This window comes from Sarcophilus harrisii, chromosome 5, assembly GCF_902635505.1.
Source record: "Sarcophilus harrisii chromosome 5, mSarHar1.11, whole genome shotgun sequence".
NCBI classification, from domain to species: domain Eukaryota; kingdom Metazoa; phylum Chordata; class Mammalia; order Dasyuromorphia; family Dasyuridae; genus Sarcophilus; species Sarcophilus harrisii.
Window position 1 is genome coordinate 94209377 of NC_045430.1, and position 20482 is coordinate 94229858.

The window sequence follows — 20482 nt, forward strand, 5'->3', positions numbered from 1 at the left end:
GCTGTGACCTTCTGCCCCTGCGCCCCAGGGAGCGCGGGGGCTTCTTCAGCCCAGAGCCTGGTGAGCCTGACAGCCCCTGGACGGGCTCAGGGGGCACCACACCCTCCACACCCACCACCCCAACCACGGAGGGTGAAGGCGATGGGCTCTCCTACAACCAGCGGAGCCTCCAGCGCTGGGAAAAGGATGAGGAGCTGGGCCAGCTGTCTACAATCTCTCCTGTGCTCTACGCCAATATTAATTTTCCCAACCTCAAGCAGGATTATCCAGGTACATGCTGGGGTAGAAAGGAAAGCTGAGGTCTGGTATGGGACAGTGTCACTTCTGGCCCACCTCCTTTGACCTCTAATCCTTTGGCCTGCAGACTGGGCCAGTCGCTGCAAACAGATCATGAAGCTGTGGAGAAAAGTCCCGGCCACTGACAAAGCCCCCTACCTGGTGAGGATGAGAAAAGGAAGGGAGGCCGGGGCCCCAGGGGAAGGAAGGGAGTTCACTTGGAGCTGGGGTTCTCTCCATCCTACCTCCACTCCATTCACCCAGGGAATAGGCTTCCGGGTCAGGGTGGGCTTAAGGATCAGAGCACCTGACTAAGCTCTGGCCCTGATTATCCCTCAGCAAAAGGCCAAAGATAACCGGGCGGCTCACCGCATCAACAAGGTGCAGAAGGTGAGTGGGAGCCTGGAACATGGGGAATTGTGGCAGAAGCCTGGGGCTTGCTGGGAGCCTTAGGATTTGGATTGGGGGAGGGGGATATTTTCCATGGCAGAACATATTTTTGATAGAGAAATGGGATCCCTAGAGCAAATGGATATCCCCGGGCCCTTGCAGTCTATGACTTACAGGTCCATCCCATCACCTCCATCCCCCAATTTCATCTATGCTCTCTCCTTATACCACTACAGCAGGCGGAAAGTCAGATCAGTAAGCAGACCAAGGTGGGCGACATAGCCCGCAAAACCGATCGGCCCACCCTGCATCTACGCATTCCCCCTCAGCCAGGGATGCTGGGCAGTCCCCCTCCAGCTTCTGCTCCGACTGTCTTCATTGGCAGTCCCCCTACCCCAGCTGGCTTGTCTACCTCCTCGGATGGGTTCCTGAAGCCGCCAGCAGGCACAGTGCCTGGCCCTGACTCACCTGGTGATCTCTTCCTCAAGCTCCCACCCCAGGTGCCCGCCCAAGTGCCTTTGCAGGACCCTTTTGGACTGGCCCCCAGCTATACTCTGGAGTCTCGCTTCCCCACAGCACCACCAGCCTACCCCCCCTATCCTGGGTCAGCAGTGCCCCCTGCAAAGCCTCAGATGCTGGGTGCTCCCCCTCGGCCTGGGGCTGGCCAGCCTGGAGAGTTCCAATCCACCCCGCCTGGGACCCCAAGGCACCAGCCTTCCACACCTGATCCTTTTCTCAAGCCCCGCTGCCCTTCACTAGACAACTTGGCAATTCCAGAGAGTCCAGGGGTGGGTGGAGCCAAGGCATCTGAGCAACTGATATCCCCTCCACCCTTTGGAGAGCCGCCTCGAAAGGCCCTAGAAGTAAAGAAGGAGGAGCTAGGAGCAGCCTCTCCTGGTTATGGCCCCCCCAGCCTTGGTTTTGGAGACTCGCCTTCCTCTGGGCCCCACTTAGGCAGCCTGGAACTAAAGGCACCAGATGTCTTCAAAGCCCCCCTGACCCCTCGGGCATCTCAGGTAGAGCCTCAGAGCCCAGGCATAGGCTTGAGACCCCAGGAGCCTCCCTCTGCCCATGCTGTGGCCCCCTCACCCCCTAGCCATGCAGACCTATATCGTCCAACTCCTTCTGGTTCCTATCCTGAGACCTATTCGCAGCCCCCACTGACGCCCCGGCCTCAGCCTCCACCTCCTGAGAGTTGCTGTCCCCTGCCGCCTCGCTCCTTGCCCTCCGATCCCTTCACTCGAGTACCTGCGAGCCCCCAGTCTCAGTCTAGCTCTCAGTCGCCCCTGACACCCCGTCCGTTGTCCACTGAAGCCTTCTGCCAGTCGCCGGTCACCCCTTGCTTCCAGTCACCTGACCCCTACTCTCGCCCACCCTCACGGCCCCAGTCCCGGGACCCTTTTGCCCCACTACATAAGCCTCCTCGGTCCCAGCCCCCTGAAGTTGCCTTCAAGGCTGGGCCCCTGGCCCATACTCCACTAGGAGTAGGGGGCTTTCCGGTAGCCCTGCCCTCTGGGCAACCTAATGAGCATCACACTAAGAGTTCCGGCGGACAGCCTCCATCTTTTGTCCGCTCTCCTGGGGCAAATGTGTTTGTGGGCAATCCTTCTGCCATGCGCTTCACTTTCCCCCAGGCAGTGGGTGAGCCACCCTTGAAGCCCCCTGCCTCTCAACCCAGTCACCCTCCACCCCATGGGATCAACAGCCATTATGGGCCAGGACCCACTGTGGGCAAGCCCCAAAGCACAAACTACACAACAGCTACAGGCAGTTTCCACCCAGGAGGCAGCCCCCTGGGGCCAGGCACCGGGCCACCAGGTGAGGGCTATGGTCTGTCTCCGATGCGTCCACCATCGGTTTTACCACAACCAGCACCAGATGGTCCTCTCGCTTACCTGCCCCATGGTGCTTCACAGCGGGGGAGCATCACTTCCCCAATCGATAAGCGAGAAGATCCAGTGTCTGGGATGGCCACCTCCCTGGTGGGTCCTGAGCTACAAGGTCCCCAGGACCCCAGCATGGCCAATCTGAGCCAGACAGAGTTGGAGAAGCAGCGGCAGGTGAGGGTCTGCAGGGATGGGTCTGCCTTTGTGTCACAAGGGCCAACTTTTTGCATCTTGCCAGCCCTGGCTTTGATTCATAGAAAGAACCTGACTTTTCCTTCCCTGTCTTCTTCTCTTTATTCCTACTCAGCGTCAGCGTTTGAGAGAGCTATTGATCCGACAGCAGATTCAACGTAACACCCTTCGGCAAGAGAAGGAAACAGCAGCAGCCACGAGTGCTGTAGGGCCAGGAAACTGGGGCACCGAGTCCAGCAACCCTGCTTTTGAGCAACTGAATCGAGGCCCCACCTCCTACCCTGGGACACAGGTAGGTGGGGGACAGGAGACCAAGCTTCAGACGGGAGAGGTGGGGGTGGCAGGGTGGGAGTGGAGCATTAGCCTTCTTATTCTGCTTACACACCTTTTCTTCCTTCCAGGACAAAAGTGGCCTTACAGGATTGCCCCCTAACAAACTGAGTGGCTCGATGCTGGGACCTAGCCCCTTCCCTGCAGAGGAGAGACTCTCTCGGCCCCCACCACCTCCCACCCCTTCTTCTATTGACATGAATGGCCGGTGAGTCATAGGGGGCAATGAATACAGTGAACGCAGGCTGGGGGTAGGTTTTGAGTTTTAACTTCTGATCCCACCTACTAAAAGGAGCACCAGATTTAAAACCAGGAGAGTCCTGGGTTCAAATACTGTGTTAGGAAGATACATATTAGCTGTCTTATACCTGACAAGTTTTTTAATCTGAACCTCAGCTCCTAATTTAAAGTAGGGATAAAAATACCTATGTAGCCTATCTTACAAAGCTATGAAAATTGGTTCAAGATGTCTAGAATGTTTTATAAACCTTAATGTGCCCTGTATAGTCAGAGGTTCTGGTTATTATGGATACCCAGGCTATCTTGCCTTGTTCCCCTGCTTCCTCCTCTAATCCTCTGTTCAGGTTCTGAACTCCCGGCTCTTTCCTGCCTTACCCTTTCTCTGTGATTCTGTTGTGTACAATTGCAGGCAACTGGTTGGGGGCACCCAAGCCTTCTTTCCTCGTGGGCCTTTCCCTGGACCTCTGCCTCAGCAGCAGCAGCAGCAGCTGTGGCAGCAGCAGCAGCAGCAGCAGGCTACTGTGGCTTCCATGCGGCTTTCCATGCCTGCAAGGTTCCCTCAACCACCTGGACCTGAACTTGGCCGGACAATCTTAGGCCCTCCTTTGAGTGGGCTTTCCAACCGGCTGCCCGGACCAGGGGAGCCACTTCCTGGTCCAGCAGGTCCTGCTCAATTCATTGAGCTTCGTCACAATGTGCAGAAGGGTCCAGGGCCTGGCAGTGCCCCTTACCATCTTCAGGGCCCTCCTCAGAGACCCAGATTCTTCCCAGTAGCTGAGGACTCCCACCGCCTGGCTCCAGAGAGCCTTCGGCCCCTGGCGGTACCCGCCCTGCCTCCACAGAAGCCTTCGGCTCCTCCACCGCCTGAGCTGAGTAACAGTCTCCACTCCCTTCCCCATGCCAAGGGTCCCAGCCTTCCTGCTGGCTTGGAGCTGGTTGGTCGATCTCCTTCTAGCACAGAGACAGCACGTCCACCCCTGGTTCTAGAATCTGCAAAACTGCCCTGTGAGGACCCCGAGCTGGACGATGACTTTGATGCCCATAAAGCACTTGAAGATGATGAGGAGCTGGCCCACCTGGGGATCGGAGTGGATGTGGCCAAGGGGGATGATGAGCTCGGCACCCTGGGGAACTTGGAGACCAATGACCCCCATCTGGATGACTTGCTAAATGGGGATGAATTTGATCTCTTGGCCTACACAGACCCTGAGCTGGACACTGGTGATAAGAAGGACATATTTAATGAACACTTGCGACTAGTAGAATCTGCTAATGAGAAGGCTGAACGTGAGGCACTTCTGCGGGGCACAGAACCTGGCTTATCTGGCCTTGAGGAGCGCCCAGCCCCTACCACTGATGGCCCTGACTCCCATCTCATGCCTGGGGCCAGTGAAGTAAAGCCTAAATTAGAGGAGGGTGGACATCAGGCTTCTCCTTGCCAGTTTACTGTGGCCACCCCCAAGGTGGACCCGGGGCCTCCTGGCACCCTGGGACTGGGGCTAAAGCCTGGACAGAGCTTGTTGGGACCACGGGATAACAGGCTGAGCATGGGTCCCTTCCCTAACAATGTGCATACAGTGGAAAAGAGTCCCTTTGGAGGCACAGCAGGTCCCCCAGCTCAGCTACTGACCCCGAACCCATTGGGTGGCCCAGGAGGGGCATCCTTGCTGGAGAAGTTTGACCTAGAGAGTGGGGGCCTAACCCTGCCTGGTGGGCCTCCACCATCTGGAGATGAGCTAGACAAGATGGAGAGCTCCTTGGTGGCCAGTGAACTGCCTTTGCTCATTGAGGACCTTCTGGAACATGAGAAGAAAGAACTCCAAAAGAAACAACAGCTCTCTGCTCAGCTCCAGCAGCCACCTCCGCCACCGCCCCCACCGCCGCCACCCCCACCGCCGCCGCCCCCGCCACCCCCACCACCGCCGCCACCACCGCAGCAGCAGCAGCAGCACCCCTTGCTGGCCACCTCTGCCACTGCTCAGTCCATGCCTCTGCCCCAAGAAGGTCCATCCCCTGGCCTGGCTGTTACCCCACAACAGCTTGCACTAGGGCTTGGGGCCCGGCAGTCCAGCTTAGTGTCCACCCAGGCAATGATGACCACTCAGCAACCATCTCATGCCCTGCAACAGCGCCTGGTGCCTCCCATGGCCATGGTGCCCAACCAAGGCCATATGCTCAGTGGAGGGCAGGCGAGCTTGGTGCCTCAGCAGAATCCACAGCCAGTGCTGGCTCAGAAACCTATGGGGGCAGTACCCCCATCGATGTGCATGAAGCCACAGCAGCTGGCAATGCAGCAGCAGCTGGCCAACAGCTTCTTCCCTGACACAGGTACCTGTTCTGGTGGGAAGGGGGTGGGGGAGCAGGGATCTATAATTCTCATCGTTGTCTTCTTAAATCGACGGAAAAGTGACATTCTGAGTGCTTGTCTCTGTCTTTGAGAATTTTCAGCCCTATAGTTGGAGAGTCGGGTTAGTTACCTTAAGAGGTGACTCATAGTACAAGGGAACCAATGTAAAATACTACTTGTGTGACTCAGCCAATGTGACCAGTGTTCAGAAGGGATGGAGGGAGGGGACCTTGAATACAGAAGCAGTTATGAAAGGCTTCACAAGTGTTGGGACTTGAGCTGGGCTTGAGGTGTCAGGAATGATGGCAAAGAAGAAAGATAAATTTTCAGGGAGCAATTAGTAGATCAGTTTGACCAGACTGGAAAGTTTGGGCAGAGGAATAGCAAAGAACTGATAGTAGAAAAAGTAGAGTTGAATCCAGTTAGTGGAGAAACCTGAATACAACTTAAATCATCTGAATTCTTTTTCTATAGACAGCAGGCAAAGTCTGGAAGTTTTTGTTGACCTAATCAAAAACATACTAGCCATGTTGCTTTTGGCCCCTGATTTCTTTGCTATACAGAGAAAAATTAAGAGAGCACTGGGCCTGGTGTGTGGGTGGGATCTACCAGGTGTCTAGAGTAGAATCATGGCATTTGGAACAAATCATTGCTTCTGGGCAATGATTTCTTAGCTGTTTGGAGACAAGGAAGTCAAGAGACTAGACAGACACTGGGTGGCAGGCATGAGATGGGGAAGGGGTAACTAATCCTAACATTCTGGTATTCTTTTCAAAGACTTGGACAAGTTTGCTGCGGAAGATATCATCGATCCTATTGCCAAGGCTAAGATGGTGGCCCTAAAGGGTATCAAGAAAGTGATGGCACAAGGCAGCATTGGGGTGCCACCAGGCATGAACAGGTGAGGGGTCTGTTGAAGTCTGGAAGAGGCCATGTAATTTGTCCTTCCCTCTTCCTAACTACCTTTCCTCTGTGCCACCCATTCTACTTCTCTTCCACCTTTTACCATCTTTTCTCTGGCTGGTTCTAGGCAACAGGTGTCCCTCTTGGCCCAGCGGCTCTCAGGAGCTCCTGGCAACACTGACCTACAGAATCATGTGGCAGCTGGGAGTGGGCAGGTGAGTGAGCAGGTGTAGTTGCGGACAGGGGATGTATATACAGAATTAATGTGCAGAGAGAATGTGTCTTGGTACCCATATTATTTCCACTATTATATTAACCTCATGTAAGAGGTAGGTAAGGAGGGTTTGCTCAAAAGAACTTGGAGGGGAGGAGAGAGCAGTGACGCCTGGCATCTTTGTCACTTATAGGAAAGGAGCAACAGTGACCCCTCCCAGCCTCGACCTAATCCACCCACTTTTGCCCATGGTGTGATCAGTGAGTATGACATAACCTGAAGGAAATAGGGTGGGTGAGGGGGGGCAGTACTGTGCCCCATGGGGCCTGTGGCCCACAAACCCCTTGACCCCTTCTCTTCTCCCTGCTGGCCCAGATGAAGCTGACCAGCGGCAGTATGAGGAATGGCTATTTCACACCCAGCAACTGCTACAGATGCAGCTCAAAGTGCTAGAGGAGCAGATTGGGGTACACCGGAAGTCCCGAAAGGCCCTGTGCGCCAAACAGCGCACCGCTAAAAAGGCTGGCCGAGAATTCCCAGAGGCCGATGCGGAGAAGCTCAAGTTGGTCACTGAGCAGCAGAGCAAAATCCAGAAGCAGCTGGACCAGGTAGCGACCCCTGGCAAAGAAAGGTTATGAAGGTGGAGGTGTGGCCTGAGCCTGTAGCCTCCACCCACTTATGATATCTTCACTCCTCTTGTCTCCCCACCCTTCCCATGATGATACTTAGGTTCGGAAACAGCAGAAGGAGCACACAAACCTCATGGCAGAGTATCGGAATAAGCAGCAGCAGCAGCAGCAGCAGCAACAACAGCAGCAGCAGCAGCAGCAGCAGCAGCAGCATTCTGCAGTGCTGGCCTTGAGCCCCTCTCAGAGCCCTAGGCTACTGGCCAAGCTCCCCGGCCAGCTACTCCCAGGCCATGGGTTACAGCCTCCACAGGGGCCCCTGGGTGGCCAGGCAGGCAGCCTTCGCCTGCCCCCTGGAGGGGTTACACTTACTGGCCAGCCCAGTGGCCCGTTCCTCAATCCAGCCCTGGGCCAGCAGCAGCAGCAGCAGCAACATCAAGCTGGGGCAGGCACTCTAGCAGGCCCCTCAGCTGGCTTCTTCCCTGGGAATCTTGCTCTCCGAGGCCTGGGTGCTGATGCAAGGCTCTTACAGGAGCGGCAACTCCAGCTGCAGCAGCAGAGGATGCAGCTGTCTCAGAAGCTACAGCAGCAGCAGCAGCAACAGCACCTTTTGGGACAGGTAGCCCTGCAGCAGCAGCAACAGCAGCAGCAGCAGCAAGGCCTGGGACCAAAGCCCCAGGGACTCCTGCCTCCTGGCAGTCATCAGGGCCTCTTGGTCCAGCAGCTGTCCCCCCAGCCAACCCCAGGGCCCCAAGGCATGCTGGGCCCTGCCCAGGTAGCAGTGCTGCAGCAACAGCAGCAGCAGGTACACCCTGGGGGGCTGGGTCCCCAAGGTCCCCACAGACAAGTACTCCTTGCCCAACCTCGAATGCTGGGGTCTCCTCAACTGGCCCAGCAAGCACAAGGCCTAATGGCCCACCGACTTGTTATGGCCCAGCAACAACAGCAACAACAGCAGCAGCAGCAGCAGCAGCAACAGCAGCAGCAGCAGCAGCAACAGCAGCAGCAAGCCCTGGCTGGTCTCTCCCATCTCCAGCAAGGATTGATGCCTCCTAGTGGGCAGCCCAAGTTAGGCACCCAGTCTATGGGGACACAACAGCAGCAGCAGCTGGGGCTCCTGAACCAGGGTCGAACTTTATTGCCTCCCCAGCAGCAACAACAGCAACAATTGTTGCCATCTCCATCCAGCTCCCTTACCCAGCAGCAGCAGCAGCAGCAGCAGCAGCAGCAGCAGCAGCAGCAGCAGCAGGTGGCCCTGGGTCCTGGCTTGCCTGCCAAACCTCTCCAGCACTTTCCCAGCCATGGAGCCTTAGGCCCAACCCTTTTGCTGAGCAAGGGGTTGCCCTCAGGCTTACCAGGCAAGGAGCAAGCTGGGGCAGAGACAGTGCTAGTACCTGAGGGCACTGAAGCCCCCTCAGTGCACCTAGGAGGACCGTTGGCATTGGGTGCCCCAACAGAAACCCTGCCCCCAGAGCCAGTGGAGGTGAAGCCCTCTATCCCTGGGGACTCTCACCTCCTCCTCTCCCAACCCCAACCTCATACTCAGCTCCAGCCCCAGCCTCAGCTCCAGCCCCAGCCCCAACCCCAACCCCAACCCCAACCCCAGCCCCAGCCCCAGCCTCAGCTCCAGCCCCAGCCTCAGCTCCAGCTCCAGCCCCAGCCCCAGCTCCAGCCCCAGCCCCAGCCCCAGCCCCAGCCCCAGCCTCAGCCCCAGCCCCAGCCCCAGCCCCCTCAGATGAACTCCCTGCAGTTACAGGCACCTCTGAGACTCCCAGGGCAGCAGCAGCAGCAGCAGCAGCAACAGCAAGTCAGCTTACTCCATCCAGCAGGCAGTACAAGTCATGGGCAAATGACTGGTGGGCAACCCCCAGAAGTTACTTCCATGTCCCACCTGCTGACCCAGCCCCTTAGTTCTGTAGGGGAGCGGCCATCTGGGCTGGATCGACCCTTGAAAGGGAGCCCAAGGCCACCGCCTCCCAAGCCAAGCCCTCTACCCCACCCTGGGCAGGGCCTACCTGGGCATTCAGGAATGCCCACAGTGGGGCAGCTTCGGGCCCAGCTTCAAGGTGTCCTGGCTAAGAACCCACAGCTTCGGCACCTGAGCCCTCAACAGCAACAGCAGCTGCAGGCCCTTCTTGTTCAGAGGCAACTGCAGCAAGGCCAGGTGCTAAGACAAACAGTGCCCTATCTGGAGCCTGGGACCCAGTCTTCTTCCTTGCAAGGCCTCCTAGGTCGCCAGCCCCAACCTGGGGGCTTCCTGGGAGCTCCATCAGGGCCTCTCCAAGAGCTAGGGGCAGTGCCCCGACCTCAGGGCCCTTCCCGACTCTCCACCTCACAAGGAGCCATATCTTCAGGGTCAACCCTTGGCTTTGCACAGCCCCCTCCTTTGCCATCCAGCCCTCAAGAGCCAAAGAGACCTTCCCCCCGATTGCTGCCCCCTAGCCCTCAGCTTTCTGCTGAGGTTCAGCTCACTCCTACCCAGATTGAGAACCCAAAGCCCCAAGAATCTTCCTTGGAGTTACCTTCAGGGGACATTCCACCCCCCTCATCTGCTGCCTCTCAGCTTCCAGACACTTTCTTTGCCAAGGGACCGGGACCTTGGGAAACCCCGGACAACCTGGCTGAGGCCCATAAGACTGAGCAGAACAACATGGGACATGGAGAGGTGCAGCAGGTGAATGGACAGGAAATGCCGGAGCCACCCTGCCTCATGATCAAGCAGGAGCCTCGAGAGGAGCCTTGTGCCATGGGGGCCCAGTTGATAAAACGGGAGACTAATGGAGAGCCTATGGGCACACCAGGCACCAGCAACCACCTCTTACTGGCAAGCAGCCGCTCAGAGGCTGGGCACCTGCTCTTGCAGAAGCTGCTTCGGGCAAAGAATGTACAGCTTGGCACAGGGCATGGACCCGAGGGGCTCCGAGCAGAGATCAATGGGCACATTGACAGCAAGCTGGCTGGTTTGGAGCAGAAGCTTCAGGGCACTCCAGTCAGCAAGGAGGTGAGTACCTTGACTAGAGAATGGCCTTTTCTTGGTCTGGAGATCATGTGTCTTCTAAGTGACATGTCTAACTTCTGCCTACTGTGCCTCCATTACATGCCTTTAAACGCATTTACTGTATGCATGTATACTGTAAACCCTTTACTAAAAGGAAAACTGAAAATGAGATGTCCCAAAAGGTTGGAGAGGAGGTGGGTGGGCATCCCTTACAGTAGACATGTCTGTCACAGGATGTTGCAGCCAAGAAACCACTCACCCCCAAACCCAAGAGGGTACAGAAGGCAGGGGACAGGATAGCAAGCTCCCGAAAGAAGCTCCGGAAGGAAGATGGGGTGAAAGCCAATGAGGCCCTGTTGAAACAACTAAAGCAGGTGACCCCTCCCCCCCCCCCCCCCCCCCCCCCCCCCCCCCCCCCCCCCCAGGAATCCCAGCTCTGCGGCCCAATGGGCAGATGGGAAGAGGCTAGGGGGAAGCCTCTTGGGATCTCCTCTGCATTTGGAAGGGCTTGGATTCTGTAGTGTACTCATGCCTTTTTTTCTGTCCTTCCACTCAGGAACTGTCCTTGCTGCCACTTTCGGAACCCAACATCACCAACAACTTCAGCCTTTTTGCCCCCTTTGGCAGTGGCTGCCTCATCAATGGGCGGAACCAGCTGAGGGGGGCATTTGGGAGCGGGGCACTACCCACTGGCCCTGACTACTATTCCCAGCTTCTTACAAAGGTCTGGAAGAAGTGGCACCATGCTCAGATGGGAGGGTTCAAGGAAATTCTTAGCCCAGCACAGGGTAGGGTCATCAAGACAACTTGTTTACCATCATACTTGCTGTTCTTTTTTTTTTTTTTTTTTTTTTGCCTTGCTAGAATAACCTGAGTAACCCGCCTACGCCACCTTCCTCACTGCCACCTACCCCACCCCCATCAGTACAGCAGAAATTGGTGAATGGGGTCACTCCTTCTGAAGACCTTGGGGAACAACAAAAAGATGCAGCCCCTGCCCGAGAATCTGAAGGGGGAGCAAGGGGTAAGCAGGGGATGGGGAGATGAGGAAAAGGGGAGGAGCCCCTCACCAACCTTCCTGCTCTCTCCTATGGCAGTAGTCTTTACTTTTGAAAAGGACCAGCTTAGTGGTCTGGAGGGTGTAAAGGCCACCAGCACCTAAGAGTATAGGAAACTTTGCTTTTAAGAAAAAAAAAGTCATCCATACAGAGAGAGAGTCATTCCTTAGAATAAAAGCATGAGGTTTTTTCCTGTTCGCTTACCATCTCTTATTTGGGGGAAGGAGGCCTGAATTGGGGAAAGAGGTTCTGAAAATTCAAGTTTTTGAAGTATGGAGGTGGGGACAGAGTTAAGCTTCATCTCCTCAGGCCCCAGGCAGCTCCCGTGGCATGGAGAAGCTTAGAGCAGCAGAATCATGATTCCAAGAAAGCAGAGACCTGAGATGCTGGGGTGGGGGGGGTGGGGGGAGGTGGGGAGGGAGGGTCTTCCAGGCAGCCTTGTTGTCATGTCCCTTTTCTCTCTCTCTCTTTCTCTCTCTCTCTCCCTCTCTCTCCCCTCCCAGAAGCCCCTGAAGTGAAGAGTTTGGACCTGCTGGCAGCACTTCCCACACCTCCTCACAACCAGACTGAGGATGTCAGGTTGGAAATGAAATGAGGAGCAGGGTGGGATGTTTGGCCACCCTGCTATTAGGATTTCAGTGGGCTGTGCTATCTCCAGGTTTAAAGAGGCTGGGGAAGGGTGAGCACAAAGTGGTACAAACATGCCTTGTATTCCTGATCTCTAGGATGGAGAGTGATGAGGAGAGTGACTCCCCTGACAGCATCGTTCCAGCTTCTTCACCTGAGAGTATTCTAGGGGAGGAGGCACCTAGATTTCCCCAACTGGTATCAGGCCAGCAGGAGCAGGAGGATAGGGCCCTCTCCCCAGTCATTCCCATCATCCCCCGGGCCAGCATCCCAGGTACGTGCCTGTCTGTGGTATGAGCTAGACAAAGTGGACCTCATGGTAAGGCAGGAAAAGGGCTTCCTTGTCTACTCAACCTCCTTTTTTAAACCTCCTGTTCTTAACTGCAAAATTGGGATGATAGTACTTAGTTATTTTGACATTAAATGAAACAAAATGTTTTTTAAAGTCCCAAATGAATATTAGCTGCTGCTCTGTTCTTATCGTTAGGGTTTTGTTTTTGTTGAGGGAGAGGTTCAGAGACCTTCAGGGTCTCACCCCTGCTGTGTTTAGTCTTCCCAGATGCCAAGCCCTATGGGACTCTGGAAGTAGAACCAACAGGAAAGCTTTCTGCCACCACCTGGGAAAAGGGCAAAGGGAGTGAAGTGTCCGTCATGCTGACTGTCTCTGCTGCAGCAGCCAAGGTGTGCCAAGGCAGGGGTGGGGACCTGGCGGCAGGTGGGGACAGAGGGCAGAAGCCTTGGCCTCGGTGGTGGGACCCCATCTGAGGAGCTCAGGTGACATATTTCTCCCTCCCGCTTTTCACCCCCACCTCTCAACATCAGAATCTGAATGGGGTCATGGTGGCTGTGGCAGAGCTGTTGAGCATGAAGATTCCCAGCTCCTATGAGGTGCTGTTCCCAGAGAGCCCTGCCCGCTCAGCGGGTGCTGAGCCCAAGAAGGGGGAAGTGGAAGGGCCTGGTGAGTATGGCAGAGATCTGGGTGGGGAGGCCAGGGAGAAGGGCTGCCTCCTGCAGGGGCAGTGGGTTCTACTTCACTTCTTCCTACAGGTGGTAAAGAGAAAAGCCTTGGGGGAAAGCCCACGGAGAGTGGCAGTGACTGGCTGAAACAGTTTGATGCAGTGCTGCCAGGCTACACCCTCAAGAGCCAGCTGGACATCTTGAGCCTTCTCAAGCAGGTGGGGCCACGGGATGGGTGAGGCAGTGCTGACGGGGCAGAGGGCCTCAGTGGGGTGGATTCAGGGGTTTGGGAAGGAGCAATGATGCACACCAGTCTGATGTTCTGAGCATGGGCTGGTTCTGATGGTGTGGGATTATCTCTGTAGGAAAGTCCTGTCCCAGAGCTGCCCACCCAACACTGCTACATCCACAACGTCTCCAACCTGGATGTCCGTCAGCTCTCTGCCCCGCCCCCTGAAGAGCCTTCCCCACCCCCTTCACCCTCAGCTCCTTCCCCCACCAGCCCTCCAGCCGAACCTTCGGCTCCGTCACCTCCACCCCTGGTTCCCTCACCTCCGATGCCTGAGGCGGCTCGCCCCAAGCCCAGAGCACGGCCCCCTGAAGAGGGTGAGGATTCTCGACCTCCCCGGCTAAAGAAATGGAAAGGGCTTCGCTGGAAACGGTTACGCCTGCTGCTGACGATCCAGAAGGGCAGTGGGCGACGGGAGGGTGAACGGGAGGTAGCTGAATTCATGGAGCAATTGGGCACAGCCCTCCGACCTGACAAAGTGCCCCGTGACCTTCGGCGCTGCTGCTTCTGCCATGAAGAGGGTGATGGCGCTACCGACGGGCCTGCCCGGCTCCTCAACCTGGATCTAGACTTGTGGGTTCATCTCAACTGTGCCCTGTGGTCCACGGAGGTCTATGAAACTCAGGGGGGGGCCCTGATGAATGTTGAGGGGGCCCTGCACCGGGGGCTTCTGACCAAGTGCTCACTGTGCCAGCGTACGGGAGCCACCAACAGCTGTAACAGACTGCGCTGTCCCAGTGTCTACCACTTTGCCTGTGCCATCCGGGCCAAGTGCATGTTCTTCAAGGATAAGACTATGCTGTGCCCCCTGCACAAGCTGAAAGGGCCCTGTGAGCAGGAGCTGAGCTCTTTTGCCGTCTTTCGCCGTGTCTACATCGAGCGGGATGAGGTAAAGCAGATAGCCAGCATCATCCAACGTGGTGAGCGGCTCCACATGTTCCGGGTAGGGGGCCTGGTGTTCCACGCCATCGGGCAGCTTCTGCCCCACCAGATGGCCGACTTCCACAGTGCTACAGCCCTCTACCCTGTTGGCTACGAGGCCACTCGCATCTACTGGAGCTTACGCACCAACAACCGCCGATGCTGTTACCGCTGCTCCATCATTGAGAACAATGGGCGGCCCGAGTTCATCATCAAGGTCATGGAACAGGGCTTGGAGGACCTGGTCTTCACTGATGCATCCCCTCAGGGTGAGGCTCTTGGGATTGAAGGATCATGTACTGGGTGGGTGCCTCATCTTGCCTATGCTCTCTTTGGTTAGCGCTAATCCAGAGAGGTCTGTGATTTTTTTGTCTTCCTTTTCCATTGTCAAGCATTCGGGAGATGGGGCAAGTGTTTTGTGGCTCAACCTTAATCTTCCCTGCTGCTTCCCTTCCTCATTTGAGGGGAAGGGAACTATTCCATGCCCCCATAGATGGAGTTCAGGCTTGTCTCAGCCTGATCCTAACTCACCCTTACTTAGAACTAGTATTAAATGCGCGCTCTGACCAGTGTTGACTATATTTGTGGGTAGGAATAGGGATAATTATTTTTTTAATTTCCTATTTTATATTCTTCATTGTCTATAAAACAGAGGAACTGGCTCACAAAGGAACATTCCTGTTAGGGAAGAAGTCAGGGCATAGGTCATGGGAGTCACAAATTTAAAAATAGGTCTTATATCTTGGGAGAGTCCAGATTTTGGGGGTAGGGGGTTGGGGAGAGAAACAGGCTCTTTGGTCATTCATTTTCCTTCTCAGCTGTGTGGAATCGTATCATTGAGCCAGTGGCTGCCATGCGCAAGGAAGCCGACATGCTTCGGTTATTCCCGGAGTATCTTAAGGGAGAGGAGCTCTTTGGGTTGACAGTACATGCTGTCCTACGGATTGCAGAATCGGTAAGGAGGGAGGAGGGCAGGCTGGGCTCATTGGTGGAGTGCTGCTGCTCCCCAGGGCCTGGCCTATGGTAGATCGCTCACTCTGTCCACAGCTGCCTGGGGTGGAAAGCTGTCACAACTACTTGTTTCGATATGGACGGCACCCACTGATGGAATTGCCACTTATGATCAACCCTACTGGCTGTGCCCGCTCTGAGCCCAAAATTCTCACTCACTACAAACGGTGAGCCTGTTTGTGGTTTGAGGTTGGGAGACAACCAGCTTTGGGAGGGATGGAGGATTGGAGACCTTGGGGGAACAGAAAATGGATTGAAAATTGAGATATCTTTTCCCTTGGAAAGGTTGGGAAATCATTCAGACATGTTAAATAGAGGAGACTGGAGCCAGGGGGCCCCTGAAAGCTTCCTTGTCCTTCCTACCTAGCTAAGAGTTTGGGGGAGAGAAGGGGAGGGTGGGAAAGTGTTGCTGGGGAGATATGCAGTAGGCAGGTATTTAATGGTGTGACTGATGGATGAGGGAACCAGCAGTTCTTTGCTTTTTCCTTCTCTAATGGGCTGTGAGCTTAAAAGGGAGCCTTCAGAAGCACCCTGGAGTGCTGGTATTCACCTCCCCTAGGCTGAGGTGTCCCCAGGAATAATAATTGGAAGGTTATTAAAACCTCACATTTGTATAGCATCTTCTACTTTTTCCCCCAAAGCACTTTCACATCCATTATCTCATTTGATCCTCACAACAACCTTATGAGGTAGGTGGGGCAGGTGATATTGCCCCTTTTTTTCAGATGAGAAAAGCTGAGGCCCAGATGAGTTAATTGACTTCCCCAGGGTCACACAGCAAATCAAAAATACAAGCCATAGCTAGAACTCTGGTCTCTTGGCTGGTTCACTGCTTTTCCCATTATGCCGATAGTGGACCCTTAGCTCTCCAGTTGGGATATAGGATGTCAGAAATGATTTTAAAGGAGTTCTGTCACTGCATGTGACCAAGCCCCAAGGAAGGAGGCCTGGACTTGATCTGTGATGGTGCTGAGATAACAGGCATGAACACAGCTGCAAAAGGGAAAGATGGGGTGGGGAGTTAGAAGCAGGGAGGTGAGGAAAGGGGAGGGAACTGGAGCCAAACAGACCACTCCATCACTTCCCTGCCTTAGTCTGTGCAGAGAGATGAGGACATAGCATCCTCACCTTAGGGAGAGTTTGTTGTCTTTATGTTTGTGGGCTGGGGAAAAGGCAGGCAGAAGTATCAGCAGCTTTAATTCTCTCTCTCCACTCAGAATATGAATGAATGAATGAATGAATGAATGAATGAAAAGACAGGGGTCTGGTCCAATGGTAGTTGAGGGAAGAGCATGTATGTCAGGCTAGCCATGAGAGAGTGTCAATGTGTCCACATACCAGGGGATGGGAGACGTTTTAGCCTATTTGATACCTGGACCTATCTCAGGTTTTCTGTGCCCAGTGGAATAGAGGAACAAATGGATCTTAGTTGCTGCCCCCATCATGGCGGAGACCTCTAGAGTAAATTCGGCCTCTGCCTCCACGTCCCCGGGGCTGTCGTTCCCATGTGCCCATGCCCCATTTGCCACATCCCACGCCATGCCTGGGTGCAGATGATTTGTGTGGCCACTTATTCCAGGGGAGGTCTGACTTGCTGTTTCTCCTGCTGCCCCCAGGCCTCACACCCTCAACAGCACCAGCATGTCCAAGGCTTACCAGAGCACCTTCACAGGTGAGACCAACACCCCGTACAGCAAACAGTTTGTGCACTCCAAGTCATCCCAGTATCGGCGGCTGCGCACTGAGTGGAAGAACAACGTCTACCTGGCTCGATCTCGAATTCAGGGCCTGGGGCTGTATGCTGCCAAGGACCTGGAGAAGCACACAATGGTCATCGAGTACATTGGCACCATCATCCGCAATGAGGTGGCCAACCGTCGTGAGAAGATCTACGAGGAGCAGGTGAGGACAAGGGTGGGCAGTGTGGTTTGGGGCCGCATTTGGCAACGGGGAGTCTTCAAGGGAAAGGAAGAGGCCTTTGGGGATATCCAAGAGTTCTGTTTGGATCTGTTCCTTCTCTTCTCTTCCTCTTTATAGAATCGAGGTATCTATATGTTTCGGATAAACAATGAGCATGTGATTGATGCCACACTGACTGGAGGGCCTGCCAGGTAAGACAGACAGACAAGGAGGGACATGCCGGGGGTAGAGCTGGCCCTGACCCAAATGGCCTTCAAGCCAGGCTCCCCTGACACTGACCCCTCCCTGGTCTTTTCTGGTTCAGGTACATAAACCATTCATGTGCCCCCAACTGTGTGGCAGAGGTTGTGACCTTTGATAAAGAGGATAAGATCATTATCATCTCTAGCCGGCGCATCCCCAAAGGAGAGGAGGTAAGATGAAGTCTTAGGTGGGATGTGATTGGTATTGTGGTTTCCTTTGAATTGTTTTTGTCCTAAAACCCGGCTGGACTTGATTATCTCTCCCTTCCCTCCCTAGCTGACCTATGACTATCAGTTTGACTTTGAGGATGATCAGCACAAAATCCCCTGCCATTGTGGAGCCTGGAACTGCCGGAAGTGGATGAACTAAGCTCAGAAGCAACTGGGCGGGGGAAGCCCTCCAAAGCCCTTCCCAAAAGGGTTGAAGGGGAAGAGAGCCAGGACCCAGGGTTGGAGTTGCTGGCTGACCAGAGCCCCAGGAGCAGGCTGGGGTTCAAGGCCCCGGGGCAGTGCCCAGTTTGGGCACCAGGGATAACTTCCCTCCCCCACCACAGGCCCCAGGCTGGCATATCTGCCCCCAGCTCCAGGAGCCGACAGACAGAAACAGCCATTGGGCATCTCAGGTTCGGGGGGGTGGGGGGGTGGGAGGGGGTGGGTAGACATGGGCTGGGAACTACCCAGTAGAGAGAGGCAGCAGAGACAGTGAGGAGGGTGGCAGCTTGGGTTTCCCAGCCCCAGTGCTCCCACTGACGTCCCCAGCCCAACTCAAGGCTGCAAAGAGACTTGATTAAGCTTGACAATCCCAAAGGCTGGGTCCCCACACCTGGCCCCTGCCCGCTGGGTCCTGTCCCCACTTCCTAATCCCCTCCTTCCCTTTCTCTCTGTCTCCCTCTTCTCTGTGTTTCTCTGTCCCTCTTTCCATCTCTCTCTCTTTCTGGGTTGTGTTTCCTTGTTTCCTCTCTGACAAATGCAACACGAACGGGAAAGAGGCACCCAGTTGCCCGGGTGGGGCGGGCAAGGCAGGCAAGCCGGGCAAGGAGATCCTGCACCCACACCTACCTCATTTAAGTGTTGGATTTTTTGCTGTTTTGAAATGTGAGATCCTTTTCCCCAGCCCTCTAATTTCCTCAACTCCCCACCCCCCACCCCGTCTGAATTGGGGGTAGAAGGAAGGGGAGGGAAAAAAGGAAAATCTTTAGAAAAAAAAACTGTTGTTTTTAACTGTGGGCATGGGGTAGTGACTAGGGCTGATGGGAAGCAACTGAGAGAGGGTGACCCCTTGATCCCTTCAGAGGCTGGGCATCTCTCCTTCTCTGAACAAGTTGGGAGGGGTGAGTGTTGGGGTTGTGTTTCAGAACCAGGGTGTCCTCCTCTTGTACTCCCAACCCCATCATGAGCCCAGTGCCTCCCTCAGCCTCTCCCTGGAATTGGAGGGGAAAAGAGGTTGTCTTGAGTTGTGTACCCATTCCCCATGGGGCAGGTTGGGGCCCAGAGCTCACTTATTTCCCCAGCCACCAAACTGCTGCTGGTCTGGTGGGAAGGGAGGTGTTGGGGGTAGGGGAGCTTAGTGTCATCGTGGGGAGGGTGGGGGGGGGTATTTATCTATTTATAAGCCGGATTGTATATAGTCATGTGGGGCATGGGGGGGCCAGCAGGAGGTGAGAACCCTCCCCTCTTCCCCCCACCCCCGGGGAGAGCAAATGTAAAACTACTAATTTTTGTGCTTTATATATTCTATATAAATATATCTATTTTCTTTTTACAAAACCAGTTTATAAATGGTAGGGGACGAGGGGAGGGACACCCGGAGCTCCCCTTGTGGGGGGGCTGCCCTCCATTATCCCAGACTTGCTGCCCTGCTCCTCACCCTCCCCCCCCTCACTCCCCTGGCTGTGACTGCTGTAAAGGGGAGGGGAGGGGACAAGGGCTGGGCTCAGTTTCCCCACTCCCAGATGTACAGTTGGACTTTTATAACGCACAAAAGTGAGCTGGCCCCTAGGGGAGCCAGAGGGTGACGGGTCCCCCTCCCTCCTTTCCTATTTCCCTCCCTAAACTTGTGCTGCAGTTGATTGAACTTCTTCCTGGAGTGGGGGTGGAGGGTAGGGGTGGGGTGGAGTAACCCCTAGGCCCCTCTCTGGTAGGGAGCCATAGGTTTGAAGATGAAGTTTTTATTCAGTTCTCTCTTCTAGGGGCTGTGGGCAAAGGGCATTTTGTAATTATTTTTAAAGAATCAAACATTTGGAGCATGAGGATGAAGGTGATACCAGCAGAGAAGGCTGGAGCAGGGAGCCTAATCGCTGTTGTGTTTTAGGTTTTTTTGTTTTTTTAATTTTTTTTGTTTTGAGACAGAATTGGGTGGCAGTGGGGGGAGGAGGTGGAAGAAATTTTTTTTTTTTTTAGGAAAAAAAAAAGCTGTTTCCTCAACTGTTTAAAGATGCAAAAGTTTAAAAGAACTTTGTCCTCCCCTTCCCCTTTCCTCCACAAGGAGCAAAGAGAAGGTGCTGTAAATAAACTGGCAGCGCCAGACACTGGGCTTCTCTACCACTATCACCCAGCCCCCTCCCCTGTTCTTCACCACCCCCAGCCCCTGGACCTCTTCCTTTCCAAAAAGCAGAAGGCCTAGATTTCTGGGAGTGGTGAGCACTCGGGCCGTACCCATGGGTGACTGGCCCCCGAAGGTCTGGCTCCAGACTGGGCTGGAGCCCGGTTTAGGGTTTGGGCGTGGGGAGTGATAGGGGCATGGGGGGGTGGGGGGCAGACTTTGTAAGCATATGCTAGGTATCTGGTAGTCCTGTAGATCTTAGTGAAGAAACCTTATACAGTTTTTAATTTTTATATAAACTATAACTCAGACCCAAGCTGCAAGGTTGGAATTTCGGTTTCTGTTCTGTTTTTAAGTTCCCTGCTTGTATAATTGCATCGGAAGCGCCCCCCATGTTTGTATTTTGGGTTGCTTTTACACTTGCACATACCCGAGTTTCAGTTTTCCCCCCCCCCCCCCCCCGCCTCCCTCGGACCCCCGCTGACCGGCGTGACTCCCGTGAAGACTTTATTT

At 54.9% G+C, this 20482-nt stretch overlaps 1 protein-coding gene across 1 annotated transcript in view; it reads left to right on the forward strand.

Annotated features, from left to right (window-relative positions):
* The window catches only part of KMT2D (lysine methyltransferase 2D), a 39175-nt gene extending 18763 nt beyond the window's left edge, over positions 1 to 20412 (forward strand). Inside the window, exons 29-56 of the mRNA XM_031937964.1 lie at positions 29 to 270; positions 365 to 438; positions 616 to 666; positions 903 to 2726; positions 2860 to 3036; positions 3146 to 3282; positions 3724 to 5642; positions 6439 to 6562; positions 6692 to 6779; positions 6972 to 7038; positions 7154 to 7386; positions 7508 to 8945; positions 9135 to 10405; positions 10636 to 10776; positions 10959 to 11126; positions 11267 to 11426; positions 11964 to 12039; positions 12186 to 12361; positions 12638 to 12768; positions 12910 to 13045; positions 13135 to 13262; positions 13410 to 14523; positions 15073 to 15209; positions 15302 to 15432; positions 16882 to 17167; positions 17303 to 17376; positions 17490 to 17598; positions 17705 to 20412. Of these exons, the coding sequence (XP_031793824.1) occupies positions 29 to 270; positions 365 to 438; positions 616 to 666; positions 903 to 2726; positions 2860 to 3036; positions 3146 to 3282; positions 3724 to 5642; positions 6439 to 6562; positions 6692 to 6779; positions 6972 to 7038; positions 7154 to 7386; positions 7508 to 8945; positions 9135 to 10405; positions 10636 to 10776; positions 10959 to 11126; positions 11267 to 11426; positions 11964 to 12039; positions 12186 to 12361; positions 12638 to 12768; positions 12910 to 13045; positions 13135 to 13262; positions 13410 to 14523; positions 15073 to 15209; positions 15302 to 15432; positions 16882 to 17167; positions 17303 to 17376; positions 17490 to 17598; positions 17705 to 17797 (10705 nt within the window). The 3' untranslated portion in view covers positions 17798 to 20412. The remainder of the gene's footprint in view (positions 1 to 28; positions 271 to 364; positions 439 to 615; positions 667 to 902; positions 2727 to 2859; positions 3037 to 3145; positions 3283 to 3723; positions 5643 to 6438; positions 6563 to 6691; positions 6780 to 6971; positions 7039 to 7153; positions 7387 to 7507; positions 8946 to 9134; positions 10406 to 10635; positions 10777 to 10958; positions 11127 to 11266; positions 11427 to 11963; positions 12040 to 12185; positions 12362 to 12637; positions 12769 to 12909; positions 13046 to 13134; positions 13263 to 13409; positions 14524 to 15072; positions 15210 to 15301; positions 15433 to 16881; positions 17168 to 17302; positions 17377 to 17489; positions 17599 to 17704) is intronic.
* The last annotated feature ends 70 nt before the right edge of the window (positions 20413 to 20482 follow it).